The sequence below is a fragment of the Vidua chalybeata genome, chromosome 6 (genome assembly GCF_026979565.1).
Source record: "Vidua chalybeata isolate OUT-0048 chromosome 6, bVidCha1 merged haplotype, whole genome shotgun sequence".
Taxonomy (NCBI): domain Eukaryota; kingdom Metazoa; phylum Chordata; class Aves; order Passeriformes; family Viduidae; genus Vidua; species Vidua chalybeata.
In genome coordinates this window covers 15812727-15839766 of record NC_071535.1, presented here as the reverse complement: position 1 = coordinate 15839766, position 27040 = coordinate 15812727, and the positions used below count along the sequence as shown (strand labels likewise).

General features: G+C 39.5%; 1 protein-coding gene across 2 annotated transcripts; it reads right to left on the bottom strand.

The window, feature by feature from the left end:
• Positions 1 to 906: 906 nt before the first annotated feature.
• On the bottom strand, positions 907 to 27040 carry LGMN (legumain). 2 transcript variants are annotated; one of them, XM_053946702.1, is made up of 15 exons: positions 26954 to 27030; positions 25386 to 25544; positions 20895 to 21071; positions 13106 to 13203; positions 12200 to 12281; positions 11597 to 11682; positions 8927 to 9002; positions 8426 to 8488; positions 7479 to 7545; positions 5796 to 5914; positions 5039 to 5128; positions 4159 to 4356; positions 3401 to 3571; positions 2457 to 2524; positions 907 to 1665 (listed from the first exon to the last, which is right to left on the bottom strand). In XM_053946702.1, the coding sequence occupies exons 3-15, from the start codon at positions 21030 to 21032 to the stop codon at positions 1626 to 1628; spliced, it is 1296 nt and encodes a 431-aa protein (XP_053802677.1). In that variant the 5' UTR covers positions 21033 to 21071; positions 25386 to 25544; positions 26954 to 27030; the 3' UTR covers positions 907 to 1625. The 2 variants fall into 2 exon arrangements, with proteins under 2 accessions (XP_053802677.1, XP_053802676.1); XM_053946701.1 differs by lacking the exon at positions 25386 to 25544 and having other exon boundaries at positions 26954 to 27040.

Below are 27040 nucleotides of genomic sequence, written 5' to 3'. Positions count from 1 at the left end.
TTCTTTCAAAGTGTTTGGGAGCTCTTGGTATGCTTTCTTTTGTGATAGCAGTCAGAATGACTAAGAGCTGTCTGTGGGGCCAGCCCTTCCTCCTGCCATCAGGGAGCCAACTGCAACACATTCAGGCAGTCATGAATTTCATACTCTTATTTTTAGATTTCTGCTAAAAAAAAAACCCCAGCTTTACAGCTGAGAAGGAACAAGCAGCAACTCAAAAGCAGCACATATCCAAACTTTCAACAACTCCCAAGGTGCAAACTTTTATCTATTAATTCAGTAAAGCCTAATTCCACAGGCTTCCACCTTTTCCATTCATCCTGACACTAGCTGTGCTCTGGGATCAATCTCTCTCTCAGCAGACAGTGTTCATGAAGCTGTTCATGCTCCTCCTGGCTTTACCTAGCTCTTCTTTATATAAAACTAGCAGTTACACCTCTACAACCCCTTTCCTCTGTGTGGAGCTACCCAGAACTCTCTCTTCAGTTCTGCCAGACTTCATTCTTTTCACATGGAGATGAGGTGATTTTGCGTATTTTAGCACACTGAAAATAACTCTGAAATATTTCTGTATCCAGTCTCCACGTGTAACAAGGTGTGGACAACCTGAAACTTTTGTGAATCATCTCACAACCTCTAATTTTGCCATGCCTGTCCTTTACTGAGTCACCCCTAAGGAAAGGAACCTTCAAGTGTGATCTGGAGCTTTACATGCTTTGTTGTTGCTTTTAGGCTGGAGTTTTGGGATTTGTTTTGGGTTTTGTTGGTTTGCTTGTGCGGCTGTTTTTGAGAGTACCTGCCTTATCAAAGTCTTACAGGGACAGGTTAACGTTGTAATGCATGTCATAGAATTAATTAGCTCTCTTCCATTTTCAAGACACAACATGTCCAACACTATTGCACTGTGGGTGGATGAAACTGTCAACTTTATTTTTATTGACAGGCAATTCCTGTCAATATGACTTCCCACAGGTTTGTGAGTATACACAATTAATTACAGCATACTGGTGCTAAATTTACAGCATTAGATATTTCTGTTTTTCTTTGGGAAACAGTGCTTTCTACTCACAAAGATTTTTACTGTTCAACATTTAACTGTGCTGTCCACATCAAATAGCTCCCAAATGCAACTAATTTCTTTAAACTTTTAAGGAGTTAAAGAACAACCTTTGGTTTCTTCACTCTTCAACCAATCTGCAAATTAGTAACTGTAATGGAATTCATTAACTTTTTTAAAAAGTTAAGATTAAGCAAGAGTATTAAAAAAAAATCCAGAATTAATGACTCAATGTTTAGATTTAGGATGGATTTAGCAATCACACAGGTGGCTTGTGGTGTTCATCCAGAGATTCTAAGACCATTGTGCTTTGAAAAAAATTATCCATCTTGAAAGCTCCAGGTGGTCTGCCAAAATGCTTCTCTCAAAGCAGCAGGCTGTCAGCAGGTGGGGATGCAGGGGAGAGCACTGGCAAGTGCTGCACTGCTCATGGTCTGGTGCCTCAGCTTTCAGCACAGTTCCAGTACAGTGTCTGACTCTCTCCAGGTTGCATGCACATAAAGTCTGGATTATGACAGCTATGAAAAGTTATCACTTGTAGTAAGGGTTACATTCAGGACTGTTGTTTCCATCAGTACCCAAGGCACACCCGATTCATGGCCAGGAATATTCTGCAACAGAGAACAATAATGATGAGTAACTTTTCAGGTACTCTGCTCTCAAACTATTTCCCAAACTGACTGCAGTGGGCTACCACCAGGAGTGGGGGCAGCAGTTCTTCACCTCCTGAGTTGCATGTACACATTCTCTGAACTACCAGACCATCCTCACATTCCCTACCCTTCTGCTTTCTTCTCTCCCTTTTCTCTTGCATGACTCACAAGCTGGGATCCCAACCTCTACCACAAATTCCTAAGACAGAATTCCAACACCATGCTGCCCTTGGCTCTACTGCACCACCACAGGAGTCAGCCTGGACCATTACTTCCCTGCTTTCCTACCCCACACATGAAGGACATAGCACCATATTCCCTTTCATCACCAGAACCCAGCAGTGCTGTGGTGTTTTGAGCCAGCAGCTGAGGGGGTGGCACAGAAAACACAGCAGTTCCCTACCTGGCTTCAGTGTAAGCTCATGCAGCAGCTACAGGGCAACGCCCTTGCACCAGTCATGCTGTTTTGTTTGATGTGGTGCAGTGGGATCCTCTGACTGGCTGTCATTTTCCCTGAGGCTCAGTATGGAAATTAAAGGATTGTGGGGACATGGATCATTATGAGTGGGAGGGAACAAATAATGATGTTTGTCAAAATAAACATTTCTAAATTTAGAGTAATTTACTGACAAAATGATAGCAAGAACAGAACAAGCAAGAAGCTTTTAGGATTAAGCTTTATCTGCCTATTAGCTTTTGTTCTTCTAGCCACAGTTAAAACTACAGGGCATATCTGGGAACCTCATTACCTGTCAATGGGGTATCCTCCTTCACACAGGTTGACCAAGGCATACAGCTGTCTCAGTGCATACTCATACTGAAATAAACAAACGCTGTTAACCATTTCTGTGATGAAAAGCAGGTATTGTTTATCCAGACTAAATGGTGGAAATAATTTAGAGATGCTATAATATCCAAGGTGTTCAACTGATGATCTAGTACTGGGCTAAATGGATCTTTTTTTTTCCACACTTTGCTCTTTGAACTTCAGGCAATTCAGTAATTCAACTTCTTTGAACTTAGGCAAATTCAGCTGTGCTGCACATTGACCTCGTACTCAAGACTAATCCATTACATAAAATCCCACAGAACAAAACCAAAAAATCCACTGAAGAAGCAAGATATTGCCTGACATCAGGACTTTCTTATTCTAACCTGAAGTCTGACAACAGGACTTGAATCCTCAACTGGCATCCCAGGAAGAGCAAACAGTAACAAAGCCCCTAAACTAAAAAGTGGTTCTCAAGAATTCAGTAAGATGATGGAAATAGCAGTGAGGCTACTGCAAGAAATTATGCATAATACTACATCATAATACAGAAATCTGAATGCACCAAGATTATGAATTCATAGTGGTGGTGGTTGTGTTTCTGTTTTGTCAGCAGAGATGTTTCAAGCAGAAATACAACATGACTTTTTTAACATTGGGATTTCTGGAGAGGGAACCGATGGAAGCAACAGCACTAACTAGTAAAAATTACATATTATTTTTGGGTTTTTTTTAGTAAACTTCTTGCTTACTTAAGGTGTAGTAAAAATTGTTTCCAAAAGCATTACTTACCCTTCCTCCAAATCTCATCTGTATGACTGCCCCAAGGTAGCTTTTAAATAAAAGCTGATTTTTGCAGATGTGCCTATGACTGTGCTAGTTTTTGTGGCCTGTTTATCAGGTTATATCCAATGAGTGACTTACCACAGGTAAGTGCCAGTTGAAGCAATGAGCTTTGAAGTGGTTCACTGCTGACTGGTAACAGTCATAATTGCTGATGGTCAGTCTGTCTGACAGAATCTGCTTGGTCTGTTCTGTTGATCCTGTTACTATGGTGACTATCTTCTGCATGGATTCTTGGATGAATTCTTTCACCTGTATATAAACCAAAAGGAACTTAAAACATGCTTTTTCTAAATCTAATTTAAAGACTTTGAATGAAATTTCCCTTTCTTTAATCCTCCTTTAACTTTTAGGCTCTTTAGGGAACCAAATTTTGCCATTTATTTTTAGCATAGTCTCTTGCACTTGTCTCTTCACACTCAAATGAAAACTGACAGAAAATCAAGATTCCTGGAACCCAAAATTACTTACTGTCCTTCCACTGTTTACCAGGGAAAGAAGGCACCACCTACACCAATCCTGACTTCCATTCTGCAGGAGCTATTTGGTTTGGGATGTTTCAGTTCTACTGACACCTGAGTTTCTCTAACAGCAAAGATTAAGTCTTCCCCACAAGAATCCCCATGGATGCAGATGAGGAATTTCCTGTCAAAAAAGGCTGAGATTGACTTTTGCATTTGCTTACCTTTTGGCTAGATAATCACTACTGAATTTTAAAGGAAGAATAAACCATCAGCTAGAGGTTACCAGTCCAAAGAGTAATTTTTTTGACTTTCAGGGATTTTCCCCCTGCCATTGCTTAGGATAGAAATTAATCTGGCCTGATGAGATTTTCTTACCTCCAGGTACGCTTTCATCTGTGCAGCAATCTTCTTAGCCTCAGAAATGTCATTGGTAGCCATCAGCTTTCGTTTCATGATTGCAAAGGGCACATCAGGACTAGGTGTCAGGTCATAGTTTTCCACAGGTGGCAGAAAAATGGGCATAGCTTTCTTCCCCATGCCCTGAAACTGCATCACCTTCATGGAGGAGATGCTCTGAAGGATAAAAAGTAAGCAGATGGGAACTGTCAATAACCCTCAATAGTAGTTCTGTCTTTGCCATGCAAACCTAACTCTCTAAACTTGTTTTATTAGAGAAAATAAAGGAGATCACAGGGTTGTAGGTGTGTGTGTCTGTGTGTATGCATATGTTGAGTTTTTAATACAGTGAGGTAAACGCTGCCAAAAATCAGGGAACTTTTATTTCCAAAACTCACTGGGGGGAAAAAGGCTACCAGGTTACATAACTGCACATTTTTTTAACAAGTATTTAATCTGTTGCATAATGGTACTATTGTAAATGCTGTATCACCTCTTAGCTCTTCCCATTTGAGGGACCATTGTATTTTTTAACATTTCACTAATGTTCATAATATGCTGGGAAGTGGTAAATACCTTTCTTATACTTTACTGAGTGTCAAATCACTGGCAGAGCTTGGAGGACAACTTGTATCCTGATTTCTTGGATTAAAGCATATGCAAAACCAGTATCAGGATCATCACCTCTTAAATGCTAAGAGGTCTTCTAAGAGAAATAGCTCATGTCTAAAAACGACTAAATCAACCCTTCCAGTTTACAGCTGTTTTTTACTTGGATTTGTTTGGTTTAAGGCATGAAAGTATAGGGTAAGAAAGGCTGGAAGATATATTTGAGCAGAAAGCCCTGTCAAATACATACTCTGTTTCCATACTGCATCACATGGCTGGTGTTGGTGCGTTTCTTCACCAGCTGAAACTGCTTGTGGAGTGTTTCTTTTCTTAGATCCTCCTGCATGAAGGAAGTTCCATGAGGTCAAAGATAGTTAAACTCGGCTATTCTAAAAATGCAAGGGAAGCTGCAAAGGGTCTTAGCTGCCAGTGAGTAGAAGGATGTATAGGGTAAGAGCTATACAACCTTTGAAAGACATAGAAGTAAAAACTGAAAAGAAGATTTGACAGCATTTTCCCATATTGCTTTTAGTAATCTCATCTCCCAGCAAATGGGCAAGAAGGGAGTGGACTAGCATACAAATCCCATATTTGTTTCATTAAAACTATTTTCCATTATACTAACAAGTGGGTTAGCCACAGCTCCATATTTAAGCAGCCCTACAACTTACTGAACTGCCCAATTCGTTTAACATGTTTGGAGATGCGGTCTCAGATTAGCAAATAAAGATTATGTGAATTTGGAACTAGAAGTTAGATATTTTTTATCTTATAAATAACAAAAGACAATAATATTTCTGAAAGTTGGTATTGGAAATAAATTCAGTGGCCTAAACAAGATTACACATATGGTTCTGAGTAGTATATATTTTTTACCAACTTAATTTGTTGATTTTATTTTCACATAAAGCCAAATATTTTCACAGACCTTGTAAAAGAGCTATGTTTAAATATCCTAGTGATCTTTTTCATACATGAAATGAAGAAAATTTGTTTAAGTAACTGACCATATCTGAATCTTCCATCCAATTCACACTGTACCAGTCCCCAAGATAAGTCTGTCTTTCATCATCATAGTAACATGCATAAGATGACTCCTTGGGATTAGCAGCTGTTGTTGCATAAACTGTAAAACAAACAGTAAGGGGATTTTTATCTTTTTTTTTTTTTTTAATCTCCCCTCGCCCCTCCATGATTTAATACTTAGCTGCACACAATATATTTGTCTAAGTATTTTGCCTTTCAATCATTTACTTCTAAATAGCAGGAAGTTCAGTCATTCTGTTCAGTCACCCTCTGTGCTTCTTCTTTATTGCCAAATGTGGTCTGGGGTGCCTGAAGGAAAAATACCTGAAGGAAAAATCTACTATTCAAGAACTGCCTGAGAGCATTGTGCACTAACAATTATCTATACATGCATTTTCTATATTACAATAATGAGAACTTTTCTCCAAACTTGAAGTGACTCCCATAAAAATCATCTTTATATCCACATAATGTCACCTTCTAAGTAATATATTTTGTTGGATAATGCTCTACACTGAGACAAAAGTAAAGTAAACCTACATCTGTCCCAAGTACAGTGTTCCCAGTAAGTCACCTCTAAGACAACAGATACTGTAAACACAATTTGACAGGTATTAAGGCAAAAGCAATTTTGGCTTTTTGCCAAAGTTAATACATAGCATAGTTGTGTAACTGAAGGAAAATCCATATTTTAAAGTGAAAGTGTTCCACATGATTTTATAGAGCTATCGTGTTGTTTCTAATCAGAATGTACCTAAAGCTCAAAAGTAAAAAAATCTTGAATCTTATCTGTGCAGTAAAATGCTCCTCTTAGCATCCTTCAAAATGCTTACTAAGTAACCAGTTAAACTTCTTAGCGTATCAGTGAAAGCTGCCAAAGACAACTTTGTACTCTAATACATTTCAAGTTCTGTGGCAGAGCCGTTTGTAAAACCAGAGTCCTCAGACTGGAAATTTCTGATAAAATAAACTACAAAAAATACTAAGCATTTGTCTGGGACAATCGTCAACATGAAACTTCCTGTAAAAAAGAAAAACTGTTTGTAAGAAATCTTGGTAGGTGTCAGGCAGCATACCCAGGGCCAAACACCCAGGATGGCATGGACAGGAACATGGCTGGTCTTCTCTGCAATCACATTTTCAAAACCACAGCAGCAAGCACTTCTCTCCCTGATATGGAACAGCTGTTTCAAAAGGTTGTGATTCCTCACCCCAATCAAGGCTGAGCTTCCAGCTCTGCAGCACAGATCCTGGAAGCCCTGAAAAATCTGAGTTTTATGTCCTGGGCTGTTGTGCAAATGTGCAGCAAAAGCACATGGCAGTGGTGTCACACAACTGCTTTGCTACTCATTGAAACTGAGAGCAGGAACTTCACATCTATTAGCAGTGCTGAGGCTGAGAAATGTCTGTATAACCAGGGCAGCCACCTGGTTCCTGAAAAGAAATACTTTTTCAACTTCTCATTTCCAAGAAACTGAAAGCCTTTTCAGTCTTTTGTAAGACTCTGCTAAAAGGAACTTCCTGTAAATGGAAAGTATCACTTTCCTGTGCCCACTAAAATTCTACATAAACATGCCTTGAACCTGTTCTTGTCACAGTCAGTACTTGCTTAGGTCTGTGACAAGTTGTGATATTTAAGTCCAGTAAGTTAACTGATTGCTCACCATTAATATTATCAGCCAAATGATTCATCATAGATCCAGACTCACATGCTTCAATGTAGAACACCATCTATAAAATAAAAAAAAAAGAAATCAGATACCTTAAGAAATTCCATGAGGAAATGGAGAAAACTTGTTTGGCACTTTTTAGCTGTAGCTAGTTGGCCTGTACTGCTATTCCTGGAACAAAAGCTATGCATAATGCTACAAAACAAAAGATATTTTTTTATTTTCAGGAATTAAACTCTGTAGAAAGAGGAAAGAATAATAATGAAAAGGTGTTATTCATTTCTACAGAATCCACAGGGATCTACTGGCTATTGTACAAGCACAGATCAAATACACAGTCACTCTATAGGCACAGCAACATGTTAGTACTGAATGTAGTACCTCTGGAACTGATGCCAGCTGTGTGTTCCTAAACACAGCCAGCCATAGCAGACATTGCCACAAAGAGCTGCTTTAAAAAAGCACCAGTAAAATGTTCAAAAACAGTAAGTTTTCTGCTGTTAGCATATGTGATGAAATAAATTCACAGAATTTTCTGACAAGAAGTACAGTCTTTTAAACTAAATAAGTAACTGTAATAAAAACATGAGGTATATACAAACTTCCTGTAATAATAGTGAAGTCTGAAGTGAACAAAGCACAGGAAGAAAGAGTCAGGTATAAATTATGGGGGTGCAGCAGTTACAGATGTTGCTTTTCTAGCCAGAATATGCAGCTTTAGCAAACAGCAGTTACACTACATATGAACATTGACTGCAAAAACAAGTAAACCATTTACAGAAAATTTGGAGCAGATCAATCCTTTTAACTACAAAATCCTAATGCAAATTTAACTGCATGTAACGGATTCTTCCTATTTTGAGCCAACTCTCAAAATAAAAACATATTTCTTCCATGCCAGCTGCTCTTTTAATTTCAGAATTTCTGGTATGCTTGTTTACCTTCCGGTATTTCTTGTGATGATACATGTACCAAATAGTCTTATTCAAGTCTTTCACATGAAGCTGTAAAATAAGAAGGCTTGTATTAAAACCACTTATGTTCAACAGACACACAATTCACTTAAGAATAAATACTAAGTGTTGTGAATATGTACACTATTTTCCCAATAAATTTATCCATGCCTTTGCCCTTCTGAAATATAACATTCTAGCACTTAGCACTCTGGAAAAGATGAATAATGGTTCCAGAGGATAAGTATAGTGCACCAGAAAGCCAAGTCACACCTGTGTGAAACAGACAGAACTTAAGTTTCAAACTGAATGTTAAGAGATTCTAACTGGAAAAAATCCAAAATACATTCATGAGAAGAATAATGCTCTTTCTTGGCCTCTTCCCTCAATAGAGCAGTGCACTAAATAGTCTCATGTTTTACATTTATTAGTTATTATTTTAGTATGTCACTAAAATGATGGGGTTTGTGTTATTCCCAAAATACTTACATCATCATCAGGAAAAGCCAGAAGTCCTGGAGCTCCATGGTCAGTGAAATAAACAAACACATGATCCTTGGGACCACTGTAATGAAAAAATTGCAAACTAAGTCTTTTTAACTACTCCAACCTAATCTTCAATACAGCAACAATCATCTGCTTCTCAGTGTCAAGACATGTCAATATCTGAAAATAATAGAGCTGAAGCACCTCCTCCTCTTGGTAGTATTTTTTTCTCCCAAGCATATTAGTTTGGATCCTTATTAGAGGAGATGAGTGTCCACAAAAGGAACAAAAACAAAGATATACACTAGTCCCTCAAACATGGAGAATATGGCAATCACACTTCATGTTCCAAACTGTAAACTGATTGTGAGACAGGGCCTGTTGTGTAGGGTATGGTGGAAACACAATTGGTTTTTAATGGCTGTGTGAAGAATTGGTTATACTGTAGGCATTTGTAGAAGTCTGGTAAAAAAGGAATGCTTTAATAACTAAATTATACCAAGGCACCAGTAACACAGGGATAAATCATAAAAACCCCTTTTCTAAGACCCTTAGGTATGTGTAAGGATTACTATGGCCATAATCAGCCACACAGCTCACCAAGCAGTGTCAGCCTACAGCTCCATGAAGAACTGAGGCATGTACACAGGCACCCATGAGGCCAGACTGGCATTTGCATCCATGGCTCTGCAATCAGTTGAGCACTGAGCACTCACAGGCTTTGACACCCTCACATCTGTGTAGAACAGTTTGCTGTACAGTCTGATTCCCCTCTAAATCAAACACATCATGTTTGGGTGACAGAAAGGTCTTGGCCTAACAGCCAGATCTGCAAAGGAATTTTCCTTTTAAACTGTATTCAGGGACAATTAAATAGAAAGTGTGTAAAAAGATCAGAAGGAGTGTCCAGCCCCTCCTCTGTTCCGGAGTCTAGAAATCTTTACTTGCTTTTGTTCTTTCCTCACAGCAAACAGGGGCAACTGCAGCAGCTCAAGGGAACATTGTCCAGCCTTCTGTTTGGCCAGTAACCTACTGGTTAGGGGGACCACCTGAAAGCCCATCTGGAAGCCTCTCAGGGAAAGGATAATTGAGTTCTTGTCCCACCCAATACCAAAAGTCAAGCCACTTGAAAAATCAAACAGAGCCTAATAAAGAAGGGTTGGCGTTACTTTTTGGCTTCCTGCTCTTGATCCTAAATGCAAAAAATTTGAACAAGGTGGAATGCAAACAATTAAGACTTTTATTTGTAGTTTCAAGTTGTCTTCCTGAGTACATTAAGAGACTTTGGCCCTCTGCATAGCTACTCCCTTATTTGAATGGGAACATCAAGTTTTCACAGGTGGGTGTGTTCAGACGTACATTTTTTTAAACAAAAATTGCTTCATAGTCACCTCTAGACTCATTCCAGATACTAGAAGAGTACAATCTGGTAATGTGCAGTAATTTATTAATGTTTTGCCTATATGTACTGTACATATCATTTTCAACCTCAGCTTTTAAGGATGAAGTTTAAACAATTCAGAGCAGTAACTTATTTGACTGTTGTCCTGCTCCTTCTTTTTTATTGTTCTCTTCAGTGCCAGGGTGGGATTCTTCACTTCTGTTTCATTACTATGCCTCTAAAATCAACTGTCAGATGAAGAAAGACTTCACAGTTTTTCTTTAACAAGGCTAGTCCTTCCAAATGATCTAATTTAAATTCTTAAAGGTTTTACAGTAATTCCTGTATGTAGAAAAACATAGTATTATATAGCTCTTAACCAATAGTCAGAAATATAGTACAACTTAGTAAGGAGGCATCATACTTTCGTATTTCAAACTCTGTAGAAGCAAGATCAATAACTGACATCAGGTATCCTTCCAAGAAGACTTCTTATTTGGCCCTGAAATATATTAACTACATTCTTGAATCATCTAAATTATATAAGCCTTTATAACCTGACATTAATTTTAAATCTTACATTCCACTTAGGCAATCTATCATTATTATTCTTCATATATTAGAGTACTGCCAAACTTAAAATCATTTGTGTAGCTTAGTTTACAAATAATTTAAGCATAATACATCACTTACAGGTTTAATTGCTCGTATTACTTTTTCAGTCACAAAGATTTTTATTCATTAATTATAAACCATAATTCCACTTCATTAGGAACAGAATTATGTATAACTGTACATGTGCTACAAAGACCAAGGCTGGGATTAGACATGCAATTCTTCCAGCTGATGAGCTGGTTAGGCTCTCTCTGTCCCTCTGCCACTCACTGCTAAGTCTGGCCTGAGTCTGACATAAGTCTTCAGCTGATCAATAAAACTGTTCTTGTACATTAAAACAAGTTTTAGAAAACCCTTTCCAGAGGTTTCCAAAGTTTAGCCACACTCTCTTAGAATTGCTGTTCTTGCAAAAGAAGTAGTCTAAATAACACTTAATACAGTTAATACTACCCTCTAGAACTTTTATACCTTAACCAGTCAAATATCAGCAGTTGCTTTCTTGTGATGCATAGTTTAAGAAACTAGAACCACTATATTTGTAATGTGAAGGACCTGGAATTGCCATCAATAATTTTGCTGGATTCTCAAGTTGCTCTAATTTACCCTACTCTTTTGTTCAAATCAGTGACAATTTACAACTACATATGCAATTATTTTCTAAATTAAACTTCTCTTACCTTTTCAATACTTTTCCTGATCCCACCCCCTTCACAGCTTCCTCATCTCCTCTGAGAACCGCAAGAAAATTCTTAGGAGTAACGTCCTAAGGATTTGAGAAGATTAAAGTTAGATCGGATCATAAAACCAACAAAACCTTCATTTAGAAAGATAGCTTTTTAAAGTTAGAATCCATGCATGGATGACAAATTTAGCTGGCCATCCTTTTCAATACATCTTTATCTAATGACTCACTTGGCTGCTGAATCATGAAATCACTGAGTGACTGGATTACTGTACTGATTTAATGAAACAATTAGTTTTGCATAGCTGTTTCTCAGATGGAGTTACAACATTTACAATCCAAGACCCTTCTTTCTTTTATTTCATGTGTCAGCATGGAAACAATGTAAAGGCTCACTTTCATGACCAGTGCTTCACTTCAAAGAATCTATTGTCTATATTCATCTTATGAACACCAAACTTCATGCCAAACCATGCAGGTGAATAAACTTGATGCTTTATATGATGTGCATTATGGAGTGTAAGCTACAGGGTGAAAGAATTTATTCAGACATTGGATAATGCTGAACCTTCCCCAGGGAAAGGGGTTTTGTTCCTACCTCCTTTGTATAGTCCTTGGGCACTCCAGCATACACATCTGAGCCATTAGGTCTATTGATGACAATGCCTTTAGTTGGATTTCTGAAAGGTTAATGGAACATAAATAGGAATAATTAGCCACATGCCATGCAATGACCATAGAACAAGGAGCCAGCTCGCCTGAGAGTACAGGAACTTGCACCATATGTCATTAAGTGATTTCAGAATATAAAGGGCTTTGCACTTCAGTCAGTTACATATGTTTGTCTCAGGTGTCCTTACCCTCAGAGTACATCCAAGTATTCTACCTCAGCTCATGTAAATTAACCTGAGGATGTAGGTGGATGGTCTCTATCATCTCTCTCGTTGCAGTCTTGCCTTTATTCCCCTTAACACTTTGCTCCCAGTGCTGCTGTGCCTCTAATGTCTGCTGATTTTGGGGGAAATTTTTTCAGAATTGGAGGCTGTATAAATCAACTGTGCCATGCACAAAGAAATTATATGCTCTAGACAGTCACACAGAATGGGACCTGTACTCATATTCATTGAATGTACATGCTGGGAATCAATCTGATAATATCCTCCCAAAAAAGCCCTGGAATTCATACACAGACCTCCCCTCATGAGTTTAGGTTATTTATCTGCTGCACACTGTTATGCCTGGGAGTTAAGATCCCTTAATCTCATAACAGAGCTCTGCAGTCCTCAGTGCCACAGCTGATGCTGAGCTGTGGAATAAGGCTTAGAAAGCTCATGAGCACATTTCAAAGGAGAATTCTTGTGCTAATGGCTGATGTCTCTATGAATATCACAGGTGGTTTTAAGGGCTTTTCTTTCAAAACTACTACAAACTCAAAACACACTGGTGACCATGGCATGTTTGTAGTAACCATATAGTTTGTGACCAGTGTACATTCATCACTTACTCCTCATTATCAGCAATGTCATCATACATCATGACAATGATCTGCTCATCTGGAATTCCATTTCGGTGTACAATCTGGTACGCATGGCACACATCTGCCTGAAATTAAGCAAATTTTCATTACTAGTTTTAACAGAAATTTTACCTTTGATACCAGGAGCAAAATAGCTTTTGAGACCTAAGAGCAGGCTATTGACCAAAACAAACTTCATTCCAATATAAGAGACTGAGGGTTGCTAGAGAGCTGAAATGCACAGGTTAAACCAGAGCTCATTGCCCTTCTCTAATTAGAAGCAGTTGCATTAATAGTAGAGACTATGATTAATACCTCTCCCTCATTACCTATTTTGATTTCTTATTTAAACAGAAACCAGAAGTTACTTCAGACTTGGTACAGGTAACAAATTTAACATGAAGCTCTCAGCAATATTCTGCATTGTGTGAGAAAATCAAAATAAAAACCTTATGCAATGACAGATAAATCCAAAGTGTGCCAAGCGGACAAAAAGAGCTGGATTTCCACCAATTTCCCTTAGTTCTGTACCAAGCCTGCATGACTAAGCATTGAAGGCTGTCCTTCACTTAAGCAAGTATTGTTTACTAATCTCATCTATGCAAAGATTTTATTAAATCTTACTTTACTATGAGATGAGAATTTGGTTTATGGAATATTTTAATTATGTATTTCTTACTCTGCAGAGCAACTAATTCAGGGCACATCAGATTTCAGTGGAAAACAGAATTGCAGAATTTCTATTCAGGCTCTTTTGCTGATGTGTACAGGATATGAATAAGCACATTTTCTTTACAGAACCATCTTCCCATGATGCAGAAATAACAACACCCATTAAAGTGATATGTAAGTAAATGCAGACCTCTATCAGAATGCTAATTTCTTAGTAATCCCAGCCCAAATTATTATCTTCTTTAAAACTTACAGTCCCTGAGTACCCTAATGAGACATTAACAATCATTCCTAAACTTGAGAACTAGAACCCACCACATGTTAGGAAAAGTTGTGCAGGATTAATGGAAGAGATCTCATCTAAAAAATGCAGACTCCAAATGCAGGCAAGAAGCAAGCTTTAAAGCTTACTTGTGTTGAACTAATCTAATTTGCTAATTTGGAAACCAAATTGATGTTGTTTAAGTGGACCAACGTCTGTTCAGATTACTTAGGAGTACTAGTGATTTTCATTAGTTTAACCAAAAGGACACTGTAAAATACTGTAACTTTACAATCCTTCGTCTTCTAAGTGCAAATATAACTGAAAAGAGAAGATAGTTGTACAAGTTTCCGTGAAGAGTGAGGTACATTCAATGCTAATGAACTCTCCAACAATAAAATCTCTTTATGTGACTAACCCTAAATGCTAAACTGTTCTTACTAAAGCAGTTCTATTTCCTACTTCACAGGTCAGCAGCCTAGGTTCTCTTCCACCTATCCCAGACAATCTCCCAGTTAGTTTTCCATTTCCTTGTATGTCATTGTACCAGCTGCTGCCTCAACAAGTCAAAACATTGAGGTTAGACAGAGTTAGGAAGATATTGCATATAATATGAAACAGAAGAGCACAGGTTTGACCAAGAACATATTTGATTTTCACAAGCAACCCAAGCAGAAGTAGAAGAAAGCACTAATCACAGCTTCTCTACACTGATTGATGAGTAGATCATAGATCCCTTCTCACTCCCAAAATATCACACAGCTCTATGATGCTGACAGGAACCTTTACAGGCTGGCAACATAGGGAAATGCTCAGGCATGCAGTGATACAGTACCACCATATTCAATCAGCAAGCGTCTGTGCTCCCACAGACATGTGGCTGGCCAGTAGGGACTTTGGAGGTCCTTCAAATGATGCCAAGTACCCAAAATAGGTTAAACTTTGTAAATGCATATTATCAGCTTTTTTTTGGTTGCCTCTCCTTCCTTCTGGTTCATTCACTGTTTGCTCAGTATGTCCTGTCTTAGCAAACAGTAGTCATTAGCAAAATCCCTACTGTAAAGGAAGACAGATCAATGTAGTCAATTCCCTTCAATCTCAACTTATGCCTGTTGTGGGGGTTGTCCCAGCCTTTTAAGGCTTTTGCTAAGGGAACTGTACCTGCTGGTAGCATACTGATATCACCAGCAAAGACTAGAGCAGCAAAAACATGTTTTCCTGCTAAAACTCTGTTGACTAAAGTAGGACACTTATGAGTAAACAGTTAGGGTTTATTGCATAGACTTAGCTGACCTAATTAGTCACCTTTGATATTGCTCATGATTGGTTCCTGTGTATACATAAAAACCCCATAAATCTCTACAAAACCAGAGTAAAATGTTTGCAGTTAAAGTAGGGAGGTGTATGTGAATCTAGAATATTTCCTGTTGATGTGTAACTGCCTCTCAAATACTGCTATTTGACCCTCTGAAATATTTTTGGCATATCTGCACCTGTAAACCACTCTAGAAGAGACAGCTGTTCACTTGTTTCAGATCTCTTATTTGTATTATTCTTGATGGTTTAACATGTGAAATGTGTGCTACAAACATTTACTGGATAAATTGTCACTAAATCATGTTTCTGTGACTGTGATTTGGGCAGCAGCTGCCCCACACAGCACAGGAAAAGGTGCAGCTGTACAGCTTCTGCTGCACAACTGGCCTTAAGGGTAGCTCCAAAATGGACACTGTTAAGGGCATGGTTTAGACCTTTCACCCCCTGGTTAGTCTAAACCCTTCACTACATCAGCAAATTCTGATGGAAGAACTGCTAAAATAATTAACTCCTAGATTTTGAAAGGGGGGGCAGAGAGTGAACTACCCTGTTTTCCTGGCACCCCTATTTTCCTCTGCCATACAGCTGTTTACACATTTGAACAACACAGCTTTTAAGCAACTGCCTGGGGGGATTTTTGGAAAAATCAAGTTGTTTATGACACAAGCTTGCATAAATAGCTCCTAAAGGGAAAGCTTGGACATGTATGAAATTGGTTACTTCTTGTCTTATGACTGCTAGGTTCGTGGCTGAAAGGAACTGTCAGCTTTACCTTAAAGCAGCACAATTCCCACTACAGCTGTGCTGAAATGTCACAGCCAAAACAAGAATGAACTCTAATATATAAACAAAGTAGAAGAATATGTCAGAAATGTCAGCCATGTCTTACTCCTTTGCTTAAATATACATCAGTGAATCTGCCCAAAGATATAACTCTATCAAGAATTTAGGAAAGGTTTCCTGAGAGTTCAGTTTAAATGTTGTAAGCTCAGTGAGGAAACATTAATTGAAGCCACATGGCCAAGGCAACCTTAGTGTCTGTTACCTACAAGACAGGAGAATTTAAGATTGTCCTGGAATAAGATACTGCTCTGGCTGGTAGTGTCTAGAACCCTGAATAAATACAGTCTCTGACCCACAAAGCTCAGTAAGCGTAAGACTAAAAACAACAACTGAAAAGAGACCCATGTATACAAATTCAGATTATTTTAATTTTGCCACACTTTTTCAGTCTGGCATTTCCCTTGAGGATGCACTCCATCTTTAGTAAGACTCTTGTTTCACATCAGGCTTTTCCACAGACTATGTGGGGTTTAGTATCCAGGAAGCATGAGTCTGTCTCTTTCTGATCTGACGTAAAGTCAGCTTTAGATTTGAGTTAGCTGGTATGTTCATCTCACAGAAGAGCCAGACTACTTCTTCTAATGAGAACTAGTTTGTTGAGTCATTCTCTAAATCTGTCAAAAGCATTTAGTACTGTATATTGCTCACATATGCCACTAAGCTTTCCAGAGGTATTTTATCCAGCTTTTTGTGCAGCAGAGAGCTGAGCCACTTTCCCTAGAAACAGGGGGAGTACTCTTGAACAGCAGCCTGTCTCATAATAGAAAAGCTGCTACAGAGAAGCCAGAATAACTGCTGAGGAGCAGAGAGGAGCATATTGATAGCCCTTCCACAGCCCAAGCAACTCTAATCAAAACCACTAAAATAAGAATAAAAACACCAAAGAACTGAGAAGCCACAAGCATAAAGCAATATACAAGCTTGCCCTGCAATGACAGTAAGCCTATCAAACTGGGCTCTATACTACACAAAACACTTAGATTTTATTTTAGGAACTGGATGAGATAAATGTGTAAGACAAGTTTAGGTCATCCTGATTAGGAAGAAGTCCCAGTTCAGCCATCACAGTGGAAGCAACTGCCTGCAAGGTGTGACTCTTGCTCATATTAAGTGCAAATGGTGGTTTTATTCCTTATCTTTTCTATCCTTGATTTGTACTGATAGTGGATCCTGTCCACTGACATCTTAATAACCAGTCTTAGGCAGAGTTTCAGATTCCTTGACATTACAGGTGCAAACTCAGTGTTTCCTGGGTCTGCAAAGTCTTCACAAACTTATTATTCCTCGGGTCTGTACAGCATTTCATGAATGAAATGAGATATTTTTGAATATGTAATCTATTTCTTCTGCTTTTGTGGTTGCTCAGTTAGATGAACGCATTACCACCAGATAATTACAGTGGCAGACAATACAGTATGTTTGGACCCTGTTGAAGCAGGCAGCATGCAAAACAACTGGAGCTCACAAAATAAAAATGTAATATAAACATGCAACATCATGTATTAACTGTACTCTGGACAGCTGAACTGAGCAACTGAAACCCAGAGATGTGTCTGCTGACTTCTCAAATTACAAAGGGACATTATGAGTGCTTAGTTGCATGTAGGGAATAGCAACGAGTCCGGTAATAAAAAAAGCCACATTGAATAACTACTTACTGGAACACATCTACAAATCCACTTGTACACAGGCTAGATTAGAGAAGTTCTGGGGAAGAAGGTTGATGGCAGAAGTGAACTGAATTAGAGTACAATGTCTTTTCCTCTGCAGTTTCTCCCTTGGAAAGCAAAAAATTACACAAACGTGCAATTCTGGAGCGCTGCTTTGATTTCTTATAGTACAGGCATGATTCTACTGAACAATACCATGAGTTTCCATGTGTGTTCACTATGTGTTCTGAAGCATAGACGTCAAAGACCAAGTCCTATTCCTGGTTCCACTGTAAGTGACTTGGGCAAATAATTTAATTACTTAAAATGTTTTTGCTTCCACCTCTGGAAGGTAGGGAACACTAAAACACAAAGACATGGTGATCAGTCTGCATAATATTTTCAAAAATCTGTTAGAACTCCTCAGACTTCTGTAGCTTCTTTCCTTCTCTGAATAACTCTCCTAAAAGTCTATCCTTCTGCTTGTTTTACTGGGAACAAATTTCTCCAATTTTTTAATACCCTAGGCACCCTTGTGTGGATGACACTTGATGGCACAAATGAGAGGATTTCCCATGACTAACTGCTGGGTCTGTCTCACCACATGTCACTGCTACCATGCATGCTCACTCCCACCAGGCCCTTAAGATTGGCCATAAAAGGCCACTAGGCAGAACAGCACAAGTTGCTACTGTGCTGCATCTTGCAGGAATTGAGCTTGTTCATAACAAGTTAAGATGCACAGCATCTTGCTCAGGACAGGGAAGTAAGAACCCCGCCTCATTCTGAAGGATCCTTCATACAGACCCTTGTACAATGCTGCTTTTGTAACTTTAATAGGATACTTACTGGTGTTCTAATTTTCTTATTTCCAAATGTTAATACCTGAAGCAAGTTGCAGTTTAAAATACAGAGATTCCTAGTATTTAAATTCAGAACAATCCCACATGGCAGATACTGCGCATTGCTAGTTGACATTATCTTCAAAATTAAGGTGTTTGAAGAAATCCTGTTCTCATTTTTCTAACATTGAAAAGGAATTATTTCGTAACTATCTGCAAAGGATGACCACACTCAAAAGTTAATAGGCTTCTGTGAAACTGGCATGTTCCAAAGATTCACTCACTGTTGGACACAAATATGTAAGTGTGGATCTTGTGTTCTTCATAACCTTATTTTACCTGGCAGATACACTTGCTATTGCAGGCTCATTGACAGACAGATTAAAAACTGTGCCCAGGCAATTGAGAAAAGGAATTCTCATGAGCCACAGATTCAAAACTGTAGTTTTATTTAAAGAATTAATGTTGTGGTATTAACTCCTCCTAGAATGGAAGGGAGCCAGCTAGACTGGTTATACAGCAATAGCAACAAAAAGAGCACAACTCAGTAATTAAATTTAGACACTCCAAGACAGGCAGTAATCAAGTACAGCAGTAGTATTTTCATCACTGTTTCCCAATTTCAACTTTAAAACTCTTCTTTAATATTTAATTTAAAATAGAAATTGTTTATATTAAGGCCGTAATATTCCAACTATGATTATCAGGTGATATCTACAGTGTAAGGAAAGTCCCTAAAACCTGTTTGTCAAAGTGTTGAGCTACCACTTGCCAGTGAAAGGTTGTTCTTCAGATGCAACAAGATTGTCAGTCTGATTCATTTAGTTTTACGCTCATCACTGTGATGGAAGTTACAAACTGATTGTGAGCTGAGAAGGAGAAGAAGCATACACAAAACCCAGGGTGCCCAACACACAGAAGGCTCATTTGTTCCTCAATCAACCAAGAGGATGAAGCATCTCTACATTTTACAGGCAGTAACATTAAAAATAATATATACTTTACAAGTTCCAGCATTCAGCAATTCAACCAGTACATTTCATACAACTCAGTTTTAAAAATGTTGATTTTGTACACTAGTATTTAAACAACAATAGTATTATAAACTATTTTTCTAGCATTTAGAAATATATAAATGTACACACAAATCAGAATTAAATTAATCCTGTTCTCCAGGAAAACCCAAGCTGCAAATTTAGAGCAAAGATAGTATTTACATAGATTAATCTGTTTAAGGGATTGTCCAGCAATTCCCCAAGGGAAAAGTGCTGCATAAGTTTCCTGACTGCTGATTATAAATCTTGAATTTAATCAGAGTTAAGTCACTTGGATTTAATCCTGTCCATAGTGACACCCACACTCAGCCCACAATTTCACAACACACTGACTTTCCCAGCAGTGTTAGACTCAGGAGTTCCAGTTCCCTTTCCTCCTGTTTCTGCCATCCACTTTGCTCCCTGCACCCTGGTGCACCATATCTTTGTTGTGCCAACATAATTCTGAGGCCTTGCTGTTGAACACAGTCAGCAAACTGGTTCAGGTTAAAAAAAAAAAAAACAAAAAAACACCCTTCCACATGTCCTCCACTCCTCAAAACATAATAATGCATTTGCAGACTTCTGAGATTTTTTAACTCAAAAAAAAGGAAGCTTCTCAGAGCATAATGAAAAGAGGGAAGAAATGGAAAGAAACACACACGTGTCTTAAAATGAGGTTTACCTTTAGATATCAACTGCAAGTTGGGGTTAGATCCTCTAGCCTAGTTAGTAATAAAGTATTTACCCTAAAAGGCACAGGTCTCCCAGGATGCAGAAGTGTGATTAGAGGAAGAATACTTCTCCTCCTGTAACGACAGCTTTTTCAAGAGGTTAGAGGCTGGAAAAAGTTGTATGCAAAAAAAAAAAAAAAAAAAAAAAAAAAAAAAAAATCACATAGTAAAAAGGAGCAGTGGAGCAGTGGAAGGGAATTCTTGGGGTGGTAACAAAAATAACTAAGAGCAGGTTCTGAGTGAATCTTGCTGCTGTTTGTTTGAAAACTTCACACACACCTGGGACTCTAGAAGCACTTGCTCAAATGAGAGAGGTCTAAACTAATCTAGATGATAGATAGGCAGCTATCACCTTCCTGCAAGTCTGGGAGCTGGCATTTTCTAGAGCATGGACAGCATCAACATGTGGAACAGTGGTCCTTACCTGGTGGCGATAGTTGTACCAGCCATTCGAACCTGCAACAATCACCACCCAGTGCTTGCCTCCATCTTCAGGTTCTTCCATGGGGAATGTGCTGATGCCCAGAGCACAGCCTAGCAGCAAAACTGTTTTCAGTATCATCTCTCTTCTTTATTTCTCCACAAATGGGAGAAAATTCTCCTAATGAAGAATTTTGAGACAAGTAAATGAGAGGACATCAGCCAATAAAAAAATGCAGAACACACATCAGCAGTATCCCAACTAGAAGCTTTTCTTGCTTGTGGGGTTTTTCTGTTTGTTTTACAGACCATTTAACCCACAGTACAATTTCTGGTCATATCTTCCTTTAGCACCAAGCTGCTATTAGTTACAATAGCTTTTTGTCAGCTTTAAATCTGACTGAAAGCAATTCTGAATAGGACAACCAAGTTGTTCAGCTCCCTCTGGTTGTTTTGCTCTATAATAGCTGGCAATGAGTAAGTCTCAAATACAAAGCAAGCTTCACTATCGAGTACTTCACAGACAAAACTCTTTCAGAAAGATTAAAACAATTCTTTTGGTCTCTGCTTATGTCATTCCCTGGTTTCCACTCACTGGCAATTAGCCCATTATTACTGAGTCAAATCCCAGGTGATGTAGGACACTTAAGACATGGAAAAGTGCTGGAGAGTTGGAAGGTCAGAGTGTCACAAAAGCTCTCTCTGCCCACAATACCAAAGAGGGTGGAAAGAGGCCGTGCCACTGTTCTGCACAGGATGGGGGGCTGGGGCTGGGGGGAAGTGCAGGCTGTGAGAGCCTCATACTATTTGTGCAACCTTTTACGCTAGTGGAGAGCAAATGTGAACCAGCACCACATGAAAGAGCAGCATTTTTGCCCCCTTTCCTCAATGGTTAAGTGTTTGCACAAGGTGCACAGTGAGAAAAAATGCATCTGAGCCTGTGAATGACAAATTTAAAAAAGCAGAGCAGAGGGGAGGTTGTAGCCCATGCAGAAATGGCTCTTTCTACTTTCTTGAGAGGACTAGAAGTAGGGTCCTTGCTAGTGAATGTCCTGAACACCCTGAATGTCTGATAAAGCATTTACTTTACAAGCAAACTATCTGGCCATATCCAATCACAGGTTTAAGGTCTGCTTTTTGAATTGGGGTTGGGGGGACAGGCAAGTTCCATTTATTGGTCATAGTTTCAGGTCTGCTGCATCTGATGTGAACTCTAAAAGCAAACTCCCCTGAAGAATTGCATGCTCCTGGCACATGCATAAAGATTACACATTTCCTCATGCACTGGGAGATGGGATTTTACATCTGCCTACTCACAAAAAATTAGATCCTGGAAGTTAATCATTGCTGCTAGGTATGGAAGAGGTGTTGTAGTAAGAGGCAGAGTAGTCTACTTTATCATGGCTTTCTGTGGAATAAAAGCTGGAAACCCCCAAGCCATTCAACACAGTCACAAGGCAAAATGTCAAAACTACCACTAAACCAAGTAAACTATCTAAGTCAGCCTCAGTACCCCAGTCAAAACCACGCATCTGCAGCCACTCAAATGAGGCTGGAACAGAGAAGCAGCCAGATTCTCTCCAAAGCAGCTGTGCTCAGAGAAGACTACTAACCTAACCCATAGCATGGGTTCACTGGTCACTAAGATTTAGTCTTGCAGGCCGTAGTATGAAAAAAATATATATGCATATATTATACTTTATATATATATTGAAATGTTGGGGTTTTTTTATCCTTTTTAGTGGTGTTAGCACAAAGTAAGGAAGTCTTGACAGTCTAAACAGAACCAAACACTAACTGTTACGAAACTGCTTCTTCCAAAAACTTATCTTTCAGGAAGAAGCCACTCCTGTCACTGCCTGTAACACTTGGACCAAGAATAATACACAGTAACTTAACAATTTAGGGTTTGTTGACTTATTAGCTTCTTCAGCACTCAAGCAGATATGAAGGAATAAGCAGATTTTTTATTAGATGGTTATACTCTCCCATGTTGAGCTGGAATTGTAAAGTTTTGTCATTATTGCCAAGGAATGTGGCTTTGTATGGCAACTCTGCCTGATCTATCTTGTCACTTCTTCAGATGATAAGACAAATAACATACTGTGCTGAAGATGCACTGTGTGTACAACATCCATAAAACCTGCCTATTACATTGCCTACAGCCTGGCTAAGATTCAAACCAACCTGTACAGAACTTTTGTAAGGTGCCACCATAGGCCATAGGCCAATGAGCCTGTTCATTTCTAATATTCAATCTCAGGTATATCTAACTCCTGAAATATTAGGCAAGAAAAGAAAATCAGGATTGTTTAGACAATCTGCTTATAAATCTTAACTGAGTTTGACTTACTAGAATATTGAGTTAAATTTTCTGCACACAGATCCCTCAGAGCTCAGTGTCTGTCTCATAACATTAACTATAACATGTATTATATTTACATGAAAAAAAAAAAGGAAAAAAAAGTAAGTTAATGGTCTAAACAATTGCTGGAGATCCTTTCACATGATGCTTAGCTCTTTGAGATAGCAATCATCAGAATCCAGGGCATATCAACAGAAACTGTATTGGTGCCACCTGTTCACCGGGTCTTGTAACATGATGGCTAATTTGAAGGGAGGTCCTGGCACACAGACATCCATCACATGGAAACAGTTCCTGCCACTATCAGTTACTGATATACGAGGCAACTGGACACAGTTTGTTGGGATTGTCTTTCCTGGTGAGTTCACACTCCTGACTACACTAAGGATCAACCACAGTTCTCAGGACCCCAGCCAGAACCTGTGAGCAGGCCTGTGCTGTGCCACACACACACACCACAGATGTAGCACACACCAGCACTGCACTCTGCCTGCAAACAGCCCCAGCACAGAAAATCCCCGTGCCAGATCAGAAGACTTCAGCTACCAGCCCCTCAGGCAGTCCCTCCATGAGGGATTCCACATAGTACAAGGGTACCTAGGTCTTCACATTTCTCTTCTCTGCTGAGACAGATGTTGTGACTGATGCAGAACACCCAGGAAAAAATATGAACACCAAGAAACATTGCACTGTACTAGCAAATCATACATATTTTGTCATGGACTATGTAGAATAGAAAAGAACCTCCTCTTTGACACAAATTAATGACATATAATCTCTCTTATCTGTCTTTTCCTATACTATAATTAAATGAAATTAACACCAGAAAGAAGGGAGAAATAAAAAAAACCCAGACATACCACAATGGACCAGTATACCATAACTAGTAAATGCTCAGCTCCCTGAAGTTCTCTAAGCAGCACTTAAAATAGGTTTAAACATGTGCAGTGGGAATGGGTCTTCACCATCTGTTTCAAAGTACTGCTTAACAAAAAACCCAAACCAAACCCAACAAAGTACAAACAAATAATGATCAAACAAATACACTCACAGCACACACATATTTCTACTTGTTTTAAAGAAAGCCTCTGAGTGCAAGTGGGAAATTTAAAAGGCTGTGTTCAGGGTTGTGTTGTATGAGTTCTTGACCTACAGTTGAGAAGAGAAAGCTCCCCATCACATGCTTTGTCTTCAAGTCATATTAAGAGAAAGTAGCTCAGCTGACCAGCTTATCACAGGTACAGAAAAAGCCTTTCTCTGAAGATCTGTCACATGCAATCAATCCTACATCACATGCAGATGAACACTGTGTGGAAAAACTAAAAACTCGCTACAAGATCATCTTGGAGCTTTGGTTGATCCAAAAATCTCATAAGATTTGATCAGCTCTGCCTAGCCTTTCTGACAGAAGAGTTAATTAACTTTGCCTGGAGACCATGCCAGGATAAAGCCCATCAATGCAGTGGGTTCAGCATCAGACCACCACGTATACATGCAGGTAAGGCTGCTGCACAGTTTGCACAATCTGTGGAAGAAGCACATCCAGAATTGGGTGGCTCTTGCAGAACAAATCACTCTTAAAACCAGTCTGTCCTGACAGAGGTTCTTTGACCACTTCCCACTAGATAGCTAGCATCTATCTCTGACTTGATATGAGAGGGATGCTTAAGAAAGACCACATATGGAAATGGCTGGCTGCTGCTGGAACAATTTTTCCAGTCAACTGCCTGTTCCCTGAGCTCACAACTTTCCTTTTGGAAACAGTCCTTTAAGATCAGTACTCTTAGAACAGGATAGCACTCTAAAGAAAGGGCTTTGAGTTGATCAAAGTATTTTCCACTAGATTTTAAAGTAATATTGACACTTCAGTAGCTTGCACTCCACATACCTTAAGCACAGTCTCCAAGAGCTATATAAACAGAAAGCATATCTCTATATACTTGCATGAGAAGTACACTAACAGTAACCTTGCTGAAAAATAACAGCCTTAGCCTGATCAGATGACCATTAAAGCTCTTCTATGAAGTCTTTCTTAACAGCTTACTTCTCATAACTACTAGCCTTTCAGATTCCCAAATCAAGCCACAGTTCCTTTCTCCACAGAGTGCTTGCATATTGCCTGCCACTTACATGCTGATTTCCAGAAAATATGTGACATTCTTCCTCACAGGAAACTGATGTCCACAGTTCTGTCAGCAATGTTCCACCCACATGCTGTGCTGGCTGCTACATAAACAGAAGCACCTAAACCTGTGATTAGGCCCCTGCACAATTAATCTGATTTTCTTTCTGCACTTGTGAAAGAAAAGAAAAAAATCTTTATCACTATAAATTCTAATACGGTACATTTTGAAGGAGATTATTGCCCCTCTTGCAAAACATTTCCTTACAAAGTCTGTTAGCAACCATTCTACAAACTGGCTTAGTATGATTAAAACTTGTAGTAAAATATTTCTGTTTAGTTGCTGAAGATGTGTAAGCCACTTTTACTGTAAAAGCCCATGATTTTTTAGTTAACTCACAATGAGTCTTGATGTTAAATAAATGTATTTAAAAGTAATTAATTACAAATAAAGTTCATTCTCCTGTTTGTAGGTTTACTTTTCTCGGCAGCACAGATGGTACAATTTACCTGAGGGTAAAAAAAACCCAAAATCATTCCTAGAATGGTGATAAGCTAATACACCTGGTTTAGGAGATTTTTTTTTCTCTACACATTTCAAAAAACCCAGATTCAAAACTGGCAAACCTTAAGGCTTCAATAAAACTGCTTCTGCTATTTACTTTCTTATCTGTCTGCAGATGTACAAAGCCTCTGCCATCACATTCTGAAAAGAAAACACAGATACTGCAACGCTGCATGAGTAACAATTTTGTTATAGGGGGTAGAAGGGTGAAAGAGTAAGTCAGGTAAGGGTAAGAATGCCTGCTCAGCAAACATGGAAATGGGACCACAGAGAGAATGAAATTCTGGAGAAGTTATTACGCAGAAATTCCAGTGTGGTATTACCAGATTCCTGCACTCCACATATCTTCTATTATGATTTATCTTAGCATTTCGGATCTTGGCTACAATATTTATGTTAACTCCCAAATACAGACATCCAACACAGTGTTGTTCCATCCTACCTGGGAAGTAGTGGTGCTACTACCTCCAAGCAGAACCTCATGCTACGGCACGGCTGTCTAGCAGCTATAAATAACCAGCCACAGCGCAGCGCCTTTCAGGCATCCCCAGCTCTCGGCAGAAATCCCGTCAATAGTTACTCCATCCTTTTCTCCCGTTAAAAATGTATTACTGGTGATCAAATCTAAGCTGCTGCCGCTGCTTCCTCCCCCATCTCCCTCCTCTGCCAGCCCTGGGCAGTGCCCCTCGGAGGGAGCCGCTCTGATTCCTGTCTCTCTTCCAGCACGGAGGGATCAAACACAGTTCCCAGGCCAGGCGTGCCATTCCCAGGGCCAGACGGGGCGCCGGGCGAAGCGCCGGGGGCTCGGCAGCGCCCGGAGCCCGGGAAGGAAGCCGGCACCCTCTGCCGATCCCCTGGGAGGCGGCGGGGCCGCTCCCCCGCCTCTGCCTCAGCGGCCGAGCAGCGGAGCGGAGCGGGCCGTCTCCTGCTCACGGCCCCCTTCGCTCAGGCGTACCCCGCGTCCTCCCCCCCGGCCGGAGCCCCCGGACAGCGCAGCCCCGCCGCGCTCACCACGTCGTGGAGCGGAGTCGCCGCCGCGGCCGCTGCGATTGCGGCGAGCGCCGTGCGGAGCCAGGCGACCGCGGCGCGCGGGGGGCG

Bases quoted from the DNA above. Each gene is read 5' to 3' on its own strand.
- LGMN (XM_053946701.1), bottom strand. From the start codon at position 21,032: ATGATACTGAAAACAGTTTTGCTGCTAGGCTGTGCTCTGGGCATCAGC. The intron at 9,003-11,596 runs GTAAGAGAAGTT...TTTTCATTACAG, and splicing joins TCAGGAAAAGTATTGAAAAG to TGGTCCCAAGGATCATGTGT. The intron at 1,666-2,456 runs GTAATGAGGTTC...TCTCTGTTGCAG, and splicing joins GGAGGATACCCCATTGACAG to AATATTCCTGGCCATGAATC.